At 44.7% G+C, this 14588-nt stretch overlaps 1 protein-coding gene across 1 annotated transcript in view; it reads left to right on the forward strand.

The window, feature by feature from the left end:
• LOC309553784 (E3 ubiquitin-protein ligase RNF213-like) overlaps window positions 1-14588 on the forward strand; it is a 678906-nt gene that overhangs the window by 621248 nt on the left and 43070 nt on the right. The window contains exons 60-63 of the mRNA XM_082255197.1: window positions 4329-4406; window positions 8359-8556; window positions 13614-13703; window positions 14222-14400. Coding sequence (XP_082111323.1) covers window positions 4329-4406; window positions 8359-8556; window positions 13614-13703; window positions 14222-14400 — 545 coding nt within the window. The remainder of the gene's footprint in view (window positions 1-4328; window positions 4407-8358; window positions 8557-13613; window positions 13704-14221; window positions 14401-14588) is intronic.

The following is a 14588-nucleotide window of genomic DNA, read 5'->3' on the forward strand; positions in this document are numbered from 1 at the left end:
AGACCAAAAAGTTATGTCAAAGGCTGCTGCATGTTTAGAAAGGTTGGTCTAAGGCCCACCCATGTTATTGTGGCGGAAACAAATTTGTTTTATTTAACGCTTATTTTGCCATAAAGCAGAATATAAATTATTTGTACTTTCAGTATACAGTACAGTACAGTGATGTCTCTTTCATGAATGCATTTCACAGCAACAACAGTGGGGAAACGCCCCCTTCCCCCCCCCCCCCCTCTGTGTCTGAGCTGCAGTTGCACTTGTCACTCACAGCTGCAGCAGTGTTAACGCCATTCTGTGCCTGTGTATGCTAGGAAGGGGCCAGGTGCTGATGAGTCCAGGAAAAAGGACATGAGCTGTACTGTGAGACAGAGGGTCACTTACTAATAAACTCTGCATTCTATGTCGCTACGACCCCATGAACTCTGTGTCATTTATTACTGACCTCTGGATTCTGTATCACTTACTACTGACCCCTGAACTCTGCATCACCTACTACTGACCCCTGTAAAATGTGTCGCTTACTACTGACTTCTGAATTCCTTCTGCCAACCTCAGAACTTTGCGTCATTTACTACTGACTCCTGAACTTTGCATCGCTTACTACTTACCTCTGAGCTCTGTAATTACTGACCTATGAACTCTGCATTATTACTGACCCCTAAACTCTGTGTCATTTACTACTGACCCCTAAACTCAGCATCACTTACTACTGACATCTGAACTATGCTTCATTTACTACGGACCTTAGAACTGTGCATCGCTTACTACTATTCTGTGTACTCTCCCTCCATTGCATACTACTGACCCCTGAACACTGTGGCCCTTTTACTAACCCTAGAACTTTGCTTCATTTACTACTGACCCATGCACTCTGAATTACTTACTACTGACCCCTGAACTTGTGTCATTGTGTCTTCTGAACTCTGCATCACCTTCTACTGAACTCGGCATCATTTACTACTGACCTCGGAACTGTGCATTACTTACTAATGACCTGTGAACTCTGCATTGCTTTATACTTACCCTTGAACTCTACAACCCTTCTCCTGACTCCAGAACTTGCATCATTTACTAATGACTACTGAATGCTGCATCAGTTACTACTGACCCCTGAACTCTGCATCACATACTACTGACCTCTGAATTTTGCATCACTTACTATTGACCCCTGAGCTTTATATAATTTACTACTGACCTCTAAGATTTGCATCTTTTATTACTGCCCCCTGAATTCTGCATCATTTACTATTGACCTATGAACACTGCATCATTTACTACTGACTTATGAACTCTGCGTCATTTACTACTGACCCCCTGAACCCTGCATCACTTACTACTGACCTCTGTCACTACTGATCTCTGCATCATTTTCTACTGACCTCTGAAGTGTCACTCCTGACTTCTGAACCCTGTATCACTTACTACTGACCACTGAACACTAAGTCACTTGCTCCTGACCTCTGAACGCTGTGTCATTACTGACCTCTAAACTCTGCCTCACTTGCTACTGATTCATGAACTCTCTATCATTTTCTACTGACCTCTGAAGTTTGCTTAACTCTGTCACTACTGACCTCTGAATCCTGCATCCCCAGTCCCCTGAACTCTGTGTCATTTCCCGTGACCCATGAACTTCGCATCACTATCGACCCCTGAACTCTGCTTTACTTACTACTGGCCTCTGAACTATGTGTCATGTATACTGCACTCTGCATCTCTACCTACTGACTGCTGAACTGGTGCCCCAGCATCTAATTTTGGGCCCTAGCCCCTCCAATGTGCTTCAACGGATACTGTGCTGTACATTGAACACTGCCTCATTCTACACTCTGCTTCATTTATTAATGGCACATAAATGCTGCATCACTGCTGCCCCTTGAACTCAGTGCATTTAATACTGAACTCTGCATCACCCACTACTAACCTCTGAATTCTGTCATTACTGAGCTTTTGGTTCTGCACCATTTGCTACTGACCTATGAACCCTGAACCACTTTCTACTGACCCTAAGCTCTGCGCCATGCACTACTGACCTCTGAACTCTCTGTCACTTACTACCGGGCTCTGAACTCTGTGTCATGTATACTGCACTCTGCGTAACTGGTGCCCCAGCATCTAATTTTGGGCCCTGGCCCCTCCAATGTGCCTCAACGGATACTGTGCTGGACATTGAACACTGCCTCATTCTAAACTCTGCTTTATTTACTAATGGCACCTAAATGCTGCACCACTGCTGCCCCTTGAACTCAGTGCATTTAATACTGAACTCTGCATCACCTACTACTAACCTCTGAATTCTGTCACTACTGAGCTTTGGGTTCTGCACCATTTGCTACTTACCTCTGAACCCTGAACCACTTTCTACTGACCCTAAGCTCTGCATCATGCACTACTGACCTCTGAACTCTGAGTCACTTGCTACCCACTTCTGAACTCTGTTTCACTGCAGAGCTCTGAACTTTGCGCCACTAGTGCCCCTTGAACTTTCCATCATTTACTACTAACCTCTGAACTTTGTGATACTTCAGAACTCTGTGTCACTTATATTGAACTCTGCACTTAATACTTAGGCCTAATGCACACGGGGCGTAGAAAAAATGAGCTGCAAAGCCACTACCAATGCCAGGAAAAGCAGCTGTAAAAACGCACTTTTAGTACCTTTTTGCATTGGCCTTAATGTAGGTTTAGCTGCGTTAGCTTTTAGCAGCATTTCTCTGCCTCTATTCAAAATCAGTGGTTCCCTATAAAAGCAGTCTAAGCTGATCCGACTTTCAGCCCATTGACTTGAATAGAAGTCAGATCATCATAAACGGACTTGTGGTGAGACTTTGCTTAGAAGATCTTTGAGGGCAACCCCACGCCAAAATAAAATAAAAAAAAAAAAACAGGGTAGGGTCCCCCCACCCAAATCCATACCAGGCCCTTTGAGTCTGGTATGGATCTTAAAAAGGGAACCCCACGCCGAAATGGAAAAGAAAAACGGCATAGGGTTCCCCCCCCCCCCCCCCAGGACCATACCAGACCCTTCTGTCTGGTATGGATTTTAAGGGGAAACCCAACGGCAAAAAAAGGCGTAGGGTCCCCCCCCCAAGATCCATACAAGACCCTTATCTGAGCATGCAGCCTGGCAGGTCAGGAAAGGGCGGGAAACGAGCGAGCGCAACCTCCCCCCCCCCCCGGCTGGACCATAACAGGCCACACACCTCCAACATGGGTGGGGCACCCCCCACCCTACAGCACCTTGTCTCCATGTTGATGGGGACGAGGGCCTCTTCACGACACCCCTGGGCAGTGGTTGTGGGGGTCTGCAGGGGGCTTTTGGCAATCTGGAGGCCCCCTTTAACAGATCCCCCCCCATGTGAATGAGTATGGGATACATTGTACCCCTAACCATTCACCCCCCAAAAAAGGCAGTGTAGTGTAAATAAAAACAAGAGACAGTTTTGACAAGTCATTTATTAAAAGTCTTCCTCCGGTCTTCTCCCTTTGGTGTCCTTCCTCATGTCTTCTCCCCTGCTGCTGTCTTCTTCGTCTCTGACCCAGTCATCCTCCAACGCAGTCTCCCGTCGTTGTGCCAGCTCTGATCTCTGCCGCTTCTTGTATAGCCATGGGGCGTGACCATCCGGTGACCTTATCATGAGACCCCACCCCTTGTGACATCACGTGATGATTTAAGTCAATGGGTTAAAAGTTGGATCAGTTAAGACAGCTCCCATAGGGAACCATTGATTTTGACATGTCAAAAAAAGACTTGACATGGCTTAACGCTGTATCGTAGCATTTACAAGCAGTTACGTTTGACGTTTGAAATGCAGATAAACCACCACCCTGAACGCGATTTATTTAAAAAAAAAACGCAGTAAACTCAACTGCCTCTAAATTACTATAAACGACTAAGTGTACATGTACACATTAGATAATATTGAGGAGAGTTTAGGGGCTGCTGAAAAAAACGCCCAACTGCTCCTAAACGTGAATTTAGCAGCTACAGTGTACATGAGGCCTTACCGCTGAACTGATGCCCCAGTGTCAAATGTTGGGCTCTAGCCCCTCCAAGGCAATCTTAAACTCTAGTTAACCACACCTCTTTAAGCCACGCTCATCATTCACTGAAGTAAAAACCACACTCACTTTGTGCTGCACACACACCACATTTTCTTTTTCTTGAGCAAGGAGGCCCCAACCTATGATCTTGCACACAGACCCACTGCTTTCAGAAAATAAACCTGACTGTATATGCAGAATATAATTTAAAAACAGTTTATAATTTAAAATCATGATGCCTAAAGTATTCCTTTCTGGGAGATTAAATAGATGTTTGTGCATTCCAGGGGTTGCCAATGGTCACCCTTTCCCATGACAGAAACTATAAGAACCTGTTTACAGACGTGAAGAAAAGACTTCTTCAGGTATGGTTTTTCAAATAAGTGTTTTATTCTATGAATTATAGAGGATGCATTTCTAATACATTTTTTGCATGGAACCCCTTTGTGATTAAGTGTATCTAAATCCAAAATGTTTTTTAGTTTTGTATGGAGTAGGGAAATGTTGATAGCCCTGTCATGTTTGTTCTGCTGTCTGTGCCAAAGGGGAGATTTATCCTTCCTACAGTGCCTTGAAAAAGTGTATCCCTTGAAATTTTCCACATTTTGTCATGTTACAACCAAAAACTTAAATTTATTGTGATTTATTTTGTGATAGAACAACACAAAGTGGCACATAATTGTGAAGAGGAAGGAAAATTATAAATGGTTTTCACATTTTTTTAAAAAATATCCGAAAAGTGTGGCGTGCATTTGTTTTCAGCCCCCTTTACTCTGATACCCCTAACTAAAATCGAATAGAACCAATTGCCTTCAGAAGTCAACTAATTAGTAAATAGTGTCTCCATGTGTGTAACGCAATCTCAGTACAAATAAAGCTGTTCTGTGAAGCCCTCAGAGGTTTGTTGGAGAACCTTCGTGAACAAACAGTATCATGAAGGCCAATGAACACACCAGACAGGTCAGGGATAAAGCTGTGAAGAAACTTAAAGCAGGGTCAAGTTATAAAAAAAAAAATAATATCCCTAGCTTTGAATATCTCAAAGAGCACTGTTAAATCCATCATTCAAAAATGGGAAGAGTATGGCACAACTGCAAATCTATCAAGACATAGCTGTCCACCTAAACTGACAGGCCAGGTAAGGAGAACATTAATCAGAGAAACAGCCAAGAGGCCCACGGTAACTCTGGAGGAGCTGCAGAGATCCACAGCTCAGGTAGGAGAATCTGTCCACAGAACAATTATCAGTCGTGCACTCCACAAATCTGGCCTTTATGGAAGGGTGGCAAGAAGAAAGCCATTGTTGAAAGAAAGCCATAAGAAGTCTTGTTTGCAGTTTGAGAAAAGCCATGTGGGGAACACAGCAAATGTAAAAGAAGGTCAGATGAGACCAAAATGTAACTTTTTGCCCTTAAAGCAAGTCGCTATGTGTGGCCGAAAACTAACACTGCACATCACCCTGAACACACTATCCCCACCATGAAACATGGTGGTGGCAGCATCATATTACGGGGATGCTTTTCTTCAGCAGGGACAGGGAAGCTGGTCAGAGTTGATGGGAAGATGGATGGAGCCAGAAAACACGGCAATCTTAAAAGAAAACCTGGTAGTCTGCAGATGACTTGACTGGGGCAGAGGTCCACCTTCTAGCAGGACAAGGACCCTAAACATACAGCCAGAGCTACAATGGAATGGCTTAGATCAAAGCATATTCATGTGTTAGAAAGGCCCAGTCAAGACCAAAATTCAATTGAGAATCTGTGGTAAGACTTGAAAATTGCTGTTCACAGACACTCTCCATCCAATCTGACAGAGCTGGATGTATTTAGAAGAAAAAGGATGGGCCAAAATTTCACTCTCTAGATGTGCAAAGCTTGTAGCGACATACCCAAAAAGACTTGCAGCTGTATTTGCAGCAAAAGGTGGTTCTACAAAGTATTGATTATATACACTTTTCAGATATTTATTTGTAAAAAAAATTGAAAACCATTTATTATTTTACTTCCACTTCACAGTTATGTGCCACTTTGTGTTGCACATAAAATCCCCAAAAAATACATTTACGTTTTTGGCTGTAACATGACAAAATGTGGAAAATTGAAAGGGATATGAATACTTTTTCAAGGCGCTGTATAGGGGATGGGTTGGTGACCATTGCACTGCAAAAAAATATTAAAGTTGTCACTTAAATAGGACTGTGTTGTGTCTCCACTACAGATTTTAAGGGAACATATTCCCAATTGTAAACAGAGAGCAAACATCTTTAAGTATATCTTAACCACTTGCCTACAGTGCACTTTCACCCCCTTCCTGCCCAGGCCAATTTTCAGCTTTCAGCACTGTCACACTTTGAATGACAATTGCGCGGTCATGCTACACTGTACCCATATGAAATTTTTATCATTTTTTCCACATAAATAGAGCTTTCTTTTTGGTGGTATTTAATCACCGCTGGGTTTTTTATTTCTTACAAAAAAAAAAAAGAAAAAAGACAGAAAATTTTGAAAAAAAAAAAATTTTTTCTTATTTTCTGTAAGTAAATTTTGAAAATAAATAATTTTCCTCCTTCACTGATGTGCGCTGATAAGGCGGCACTGATAGGCACTGATAGGCTGCACTGATGGGCACTGATCAGATGGCACTTATGGGCACTGATGAGGTGGCACTTATGGGCACTGATGAGGTGCCACTGATGAGGAGGTACTAATATGCTGCACTGATAGGTGGCACTGATGAGCACTGAGGGGCGGCACTGATGGGTGGCACTGGTGGACACTGATGGGCAGCACCATCAATGCCCATAGTGCTGCCAGTCAGTGCCCATCAGAGCCTAGATGAGCAGGCACTGACTGGCAGCGCTATGGGCACTGATTGTGGGCACTGATGGCTGGTCCTGTGGGCACTGCTGGTGGGCAATTTATTTACATTTTGTGTAATCAGGGCACTGATGATCAGTGCCCTGATTACTTGTACTTGTCTCCCCTATGAGGAGGAGCCGCTGATTGGCTCTCCTCGCCTCACACACTGACAGTGTGAGGCGAGGAGAGCCGAATAATGACACTTTCTCATTTACATGTGATTGGACACAGCCGATCACATGGGTAAAGGGTCATGTCATTGACTCTTTTCCGAGATTGGGGTCGCGCCATGTCCTAGCAACACGTCGCGGTCACGATCGCCGCACCGCGTGCCACCGGGGGCGCTAGAGAGAGGCTGTTCTGGTGCCCAGTCATATGACGGCATCCCAGAACAATAGCTACACCGCTCAGCCGTCATTTGACTGCGGGCGGGTAACAAGTTGGTAAAAAAATAAATACAATGCATCTTACCAGTCCTTGCATGTGGCTCTTTTTCCAGAAATACAGAAAATGCTTGTTGATCTTGTCAAAATTGCAGTCTTTTGTTCATCTCAATTACATGGTTGTTGATGGGATCAGTAGTTTACAAAAGCCAAAGAGAACACTGTTTTTGCAGTCTCAAACAGCACAGGAAGTCACAAAGGCAACCATGGAATCCAGCCTAGGTGCCAATCATGGCTCCTTCCCCAGATACAGTGGAGGAATGGGTGTAGTCATCCAGAGACAGGAAGTCTGCTATGTGCAGGTTTAACAGGTGAAAATAAAGGGATAAACATCTATATAAAAAAAAAGAAAATGAATCAGCCACTCCATCTAAGGACTAGTAGGCTGCAATGCATTACATTTTTGTTTTTGGGTTTAGATATGCTTAAAGTTTTCCTTACCCTATCTGAAACAAATTTAAAAACACGTTTTGGTTGGAGAATGAGAATGGGAGCACCTGTGGCATTTAAACACTTCTGGTAGATATAACAACACTCAAATTCATATCAAATCTTCTCAATGAGTGTGACAGGCAATAGCAAATCTGCCTGTCTTCTCCCTGCCTTGATTTTAACATTTTCCAACACTTGTAATGGTTGGGTGCATTTCAGTATTCCCCAAATAAACCATCTACATAGTATTCATATAGACACAAGCAGTGTTATGATTGCCCTTGTCATTATTAACCCTCTGCCTCCTCTGTATGCCTACCTTTGTCCACCATACTGTTCTTTATGGTGTATTTTCCATGAACAGTCACATTAAAAGACCAGTATTGCACAGGATTGGTTGCAAGTTGGCACAGTCATAATAATAATAATTAGTAAACGTTCCTGTTGTGGAAAAAAGGGATTGTTCAATAGTAAGATATTTTTTTCCAATGCTCCCTAGTACAATTTTACTTTGCCTATGAAAATCAAATTAAACCTAAAGGGATGATACAATTTTGAGGTTATTTTACTTTATTTTCTTTTAGGATTCTTTATCAAACTCCGCAATAGATGCCATAAGCAAAGACTTGAATGCATTCAGTGATGTCTGTGAGGCCTTAAACATTGTGGACATCTCACTGGGATTTCTGGCAACATCAGGAGGAGATCCAGAACTTTCCTTAACAGAATATGTGGAAGATGTCTTACAGATGGGAGAACAGAGCAGCACACATGTTCTCGAGGTAGATTCTGTGAAGTCGCACTTCTTTTTGTACTGCTGACCAATTAAATTGGCAGGATTTTATTACTGTCAAGGTACCTGTTGGAAAGACCTCCCCTAACTTCCTACCTTGGTGACAGCAAAGTGGGGGGTAGTCTACTCAGACAGTTATGGAAACTAGACCGGTTATAATCTTCTTCTTCCAATATATTCAAAACTGAAAAAAAAAAGTTTCTCTATCATCCATCGACAGACGCAGCCTGATCTTCATCAGCTGAATGGGTTATGCTGCCCCCTACAGGAGTAGTCTAGGCAGTACACATTTTTTACATGTACATGCGCATAGGGCTGTCCCCGCAGGCATAACCCGCCCACATTTAGCTCAGCAAACCAGTTTGTTTCTGCCTAGAGAAGGAGTAGGACCTAGGTTTCCTTCTGGGACTCCAATCTCAGTTTTTTTTTTTTTTATTGTTTTCAGAATATTATTATATTTTATTTCTCTTTACTCACTTGCTAGCTAGTGTCAGGGGACTTCTCCTGGTGATCTACAAGCGATGCCGGCTGGGGCTTCGCACAGGATAATCTAGATCCTTACGGTCCCCCCAGCCTGGCCAAGAGCGTGAGCAGATTATAGTCCTGCGCTAGGCCTCGCCACGACAGTGCCCCTTTCCGGATGGGGATGAGCCTCCGAGCAGATGCCTCGCCAATACTCCCATTGACTTGTATGGAGCAGCCATTTTCCCTGAGCTTCCTATTGCAATGTATTGGCAACCATGTTTATGTAGTCCTCTGTACTGCACTTAGCAGCATGACCTTTTACATCACTTCCTGTGCTTCTGCTTCCTGCTGCTGGCTGAGGTAATTTCCTGTCTCTTCTCCATGCTACTGAGGACGATCAGGAGGGTTTTTTCTCTGGAGGTGGTACAGTACTGGGGTCTTTGTGGGCATATCCCTGCACACTATGCTGTTAGTGTAGTTTAAAGGGGGACTCTGCAGGCCACTGCGATCGGTGGTTGGAACCGCGATCAGCGCTTCTTAAAGCGACAGTACTCCAATTATTAAAAATTTTAAATATGGAGTCCCTGACTGTGAATTCACCCTCAGACCCAAACTGTGCGACTCCCGGACATTCTGGATCACAGTTGCTGGCCACAATTTCAGCAGCTCTGAAAAGCTTGGCAACCAAAGTTGATTTTGTCTTGAAAAAGGTTAATACTTGGAAACAGCCGCTGCCTTCTCCATCTTTGGTGGTGTCCTCTGATTCAGAAGCTGATGTGGTTGCCCCGGATGCCCCCCTACTTGAAGGGTCGCTGTCCTCGCAGCCAGATGCTGAAGAGGACTTGTCTTTAACTGCAGCGCAGGAACGCGCCTCGGTGGAAGCCCTGATTATTTAAGTCCGGGAAACTTTAAAATTGGCTGATGAGCCCACGCCAGCAGGGACGCGGGTGGCTTTTGGCTCCCGCAAGACTCAAAAATCTGGCAAGGTTTTCCCTTGTCCCGACATCTTTCATGATATTATGGATGAGCAATGGCTGCGCGTTAAGAACGTGTTAGTGGTGCCAAAACGCTTTAAACGCCGGTATCCTTTTGCTGATACAGTTTCCAACCTAAAGTGGACCACCCTGTTTTCAGATTGAATAAATCTACTATTGTGCCTGTGGAAGATTCCCCAGTTTTTACAGATCCAGTGGACAGGTGGATGGAATCCCTTTCCGCCATCTTCACGTGTTGGCGGGATCTATTTTTGAAACTGGTTTTTGTGTCTCTTTTGGTTTTACAGACTGTTACGGAATTGATTAGGGCCCTGAAGGGGTCTTTGGACCCTGAAATAGTTCCTCCCGAACAGCTGGGACTTTTGGACAAGGTGGCCCAGGCCCTCGTGTTCCTGTGTGATGTGTCCCTTAATGCGCCTCCCCTGGTGGCCAGAGTTTCGGCTGTGGGGATTGCCTTACGACGCATGGTTTGGCTGAAGAGCTGGTCGGCTGACCAAGCTTCCAAGAAAGCCCTGATGGAGCTCCCTTTTCTGGAAAAACGTTTTGTTTGGTGACTCCGTGGATGAGTTGCTCAAAGGTCTGACCGGCGGGAAGAGTACTCTTCTTCCTCAATCCTCCAAAGGTAAAACACACCATATTAAGCGGGGTCCTTGCTTTACTGCTCACAGATGTTTTTTTTTGTGCCTCCGGGGAGCAAGAAAAGGGTAAGCCATTCAGAGCTTCTGGAGGAGCTAAAAAGCATTGGAGCAAGCCCAAAGCCAGTCAGTCTGGTGCTGCAGACAAGTCCTCTTCAGCATGAAGGGGCGCTCTCACCCGTCTCAGGGGTGGGGGGGGGGGGCGTCTGCGCTTCTGGGATTCCTACATTCAGAACTATTGGGTTTGCAAGCTGGTTTGTTCCGGGTACAAGATAGAATTTTGGTCCCGGCCGAGGGGCAGGTTTTTTCAGTCAAATCTTCACCGATCTCCGGCGCATTTAAAGGATCTTTGTGCAGCTGTGCAGGATCTCCTGGCTCAAGGGGTGATCGTGCCGGTCCCGCCACAGGAATGCTCTCAGGGTTTCTATTCAAACCTGTTCACGGTATCCAGATAGGAGGGCAAGGTGCGTCCCAACCTGGATTTTAAGGCTCTGAACCGCTTTGTGTGGGTGCAGAAGTTTTGAATGGAGTCCATTTGGTCAGTGGTAGCATCCTTGAGCCAGGGGGATTTTATGGCTTCCATAGATATCAAGGATGCGTATCTCCACGTCCCCCATATTCGAGGGACATCAGCGATTCCTCCACTTTGCGGTGGCAGAGGAGCATTATCAATTTGTAGGATATCTGGACGATCTCCTGTTCCGAGCAGTCTCCTATTCGGATCTGTTGGGCAACATCTCCGTTACGGTTCAGACCCTTCAGAAATTCGGAAGGACGGTCAATTTCCAGAAATCTGCTCTGACGCTACCTGTGCAGATCACCTATCTGGGGCTGACTCTCGACTCTGCTCTGGCGAGGGTCTTTCTTCCCTTAGACAAGCTTCAGAAACTGCACAGGGCGATCCGGTTGCTGATGGAAACCGATCAGATATCCTTGCGGACTTGCATGAGGGCTCTGGGCTTGATGGTGTCGACCTTCGGAGCAGTACCGTTTGCTCAATTTCACTCGAGACCTTTGCAGAAGGAGATTCTTGCAAAGTGCAACAGGGATCCTCGGTCATTGGACCAGAAGATTTCTTTGAGCCATCTCATGAAGTCAGCTCTATCCTGGTGGATCCAGTCATCTGTTCTGGGCCAGGGCAAGTCTTTCCTACCATTGTTCTGGATGGTGATGACAACGGGTGCCAGCCTGTTGGGCTGGGGTGGAGTGCTAGGGAAACTTTCTGCCCAGGGGACCTGGGGAGCAGAGGAGTACTCCTTTTGCTGATCAATATTCTGGAGCTAAGAACGATCAAGCTATGCCTGCTACATTGGACGAGTCGGCTTCACGGCTCTAAAGTTCAGATACAGTCAGACAATGCCACGGCTGTTGTTTACATCAATAATCAAGGGGGCACCAAGAGTGCCCTGGCGGCCAAGGAGGTTGCCGAGATTCTGGTTTGGGCGGAAGCCAATGTTCCAGCTCTTTCCGCAGTCCACATTCCGGGTGTGGATAATTGGCAGGCGGATTACCTGATTCGACAGGTGTTGGATCAAGGGGAATGGTCCCTTCATCCGGAAGTGTTTCACCTCCTGTTTGCCCGGTGGGGACTCCGGAGGTGGATCTGTTTGCATCTCGTCTCAACAGAAAAGTTCATCGGTTTGTGGCCAGGTCTTGGGATCCTCTGGCCGATGCCACAGACGCTCTGGTGGCTCCTTGGAGACGATATCACCTGATTTATGCCTTCCCTCCGCTCGTACTACTGCCGAGGTTTCTTCGCCGGTTGGCGGTGGAAGGAATTCCGGTTGTTCTGGTGGCACCAGACTGGCCTCGGTGGTCTTGGTATGCAGAACTGTTAAAACTGGTCATGGATCCTCCATGGCGACTTCCTCTATGGTAAGATCTTCTGTCTCAAGGACCGATCTTCCATCCTGCTTTACGGGTCGTTGGCTTTTAATGGCCTGGCTGTTGAAGGCAAGGTGTTGAGGGATAGAGGTCTTTCCAACTTGGTGATTCCTACCCTTTTAAAGGCCAGGAAATTGACATCTAGAAAGATCTATCTTCGTACGTGGAAATCGTACCTTTCATGGTGTGAATCTCTGCAGCATCACCCTCGCTTGTTTTCTATAGCTAGGGTTTTGGTCTTTTTACAAAAAAGGGTTGAGCAGCACTTGGCGTTGGGCACTATCAAGGGTCAGGTGTCTGCATTGGCCATTTACTTCCAACGTCCACTGGCTACCAGTAGCTTGATTCACACTTTTATTCAAGGGGTGCGTCATCTGGCTCCTCCGAGGAGGTCTCCGTTACCTCCATGGGATCTCAATCTGGTGTTTGTCGGTCCTTCAAAAGCCTCCTTTTGAGAACATTAGGGAGATTTTCCTGCTATCCTTTTCGCAGAAGGTTGCCTTCTTAGTGGCTATTACTTCTGCTCGCAGAGTTTCTAAGTTGGCGGCGCTGTCCTGTCTGCTTTATTTGGTGGTCGATAGAGAAAATATGATTTTTGTAAGATCTTATCATAAAATCTTTTTCTCTGAAGTCCATCGACAGACGCAGCACCCATCTCTCTTATTTGGGGATGTTTTTTTTCTTCACTGCTTGCAACTAAACACGTTTGCTGAGCTGAGTGTGGGTGGGTGGGTTATGCCTGCGGGGACATGTAAAATTTTTGTACTGCCTAGACTACTCCTGCAGAGGGCAGCATAACCCATTCAGCTGATGAAGATAAGGCTGCGTCTGCCGATGGACTTCAGAGAAAAAGTTTTTATGGTAAGATCTTTCAAAAAAAATTTTTTTTTTTTTCTTCATCACAACAGTACAGTTATTATATAGGCCATTGAGCCTAGCATTGAATTATCACTTTTAGAATGGCCGTATCTCTAAAAATGTAATCTGCTGATAAATATTCAATGCAATCGAATCCACCATAAATACATTTTATGTAATAACATGCCATTTGTTTTATTTTTTTGTAGGCACTGAAACGCTGTCACTTGAAGAACACAATTGCTCTTTGGCAGCTTCTCACTGCACTGAAGTCACAACATCTTTTACATCTAAAGAGGGTAAGATGCTCATATCTTTTTTTTCTTAATAGAAATATTCAAGACAATAATTTGACCCTAATCAAAACAAGAAAACGTCTGGTCCCGATAGGGTGAAAATCATGGTCTTGATAGAGGAGCTTGCCTAAAACCGCAGTGGATGTTGTGATAATTTGTAATCTGAAATTACAAAAGCCATCTGTAGACATTAGATTTTCATCACTATTTACTGACAACTTCTACAGAATCAGGCATAGCCCAGGGTGTTTGGGGGGTTCCCAGGATTGCACATATCTTTTGGGAGCCTTTAACAGGAAGAAACAAAAGCTATTGGTGAGCTTGACATGTTAAAGGCAAAAGTTTTTTCACTATGGGTATGAGTGGTGATGCAGGTCACATAAATATGCATTTAGGCAATTACCATTTCTATGCAAAGAGAGCTTTCACTGACCTGCATCTACTGGCAATGGCTGGAGTAATTGCAGGACATTAAGGAAATTAAATTATCTGTAACCAAGTGTATTGTGATAATGTTTCAGGATCCATTTGAAAATGTGGACACAGCTTTCAAGCAAGGACTAGGAAAGGAGGGGCAACATGCACTTAATGTGTTCCTGGAGCAGAATGGCACCAACCGTTTCCTTCTGGAGCTGCATGAGATGATTGTGTTAAAATTAAGGAAGCCACAAAGTGCAGATGAATTCCGACCTTCTTGGACGTAAGTGACTCTTGGTTATGTTTTTTTTTTCTCTTAAGTCCAATATTACTTAGACTTGGGATGTCAACTGATCTGGTTAAAATCTAAGGCAGTACTGCTGTAAGACGGAATAAGAGAGATTTAAAAAAGTCTTCAGTCACTATTTCTTCTTGATAATCCAACACTAAATGATGTCTGTGCTGATTCCT

This window comes from Pelophylax lessonae (genome assembly GCF_965119305.1).
Source record: "Pelophylax lessonae genome assembly, chromosome: 4".
Classification (NCBI taxonomy): domain Eukaryota; kingdom Metazoa; phylum Chordata; class Amphibia; order Anura; family Ranidae; genus Pelophylax; species Pelophylax lessonae.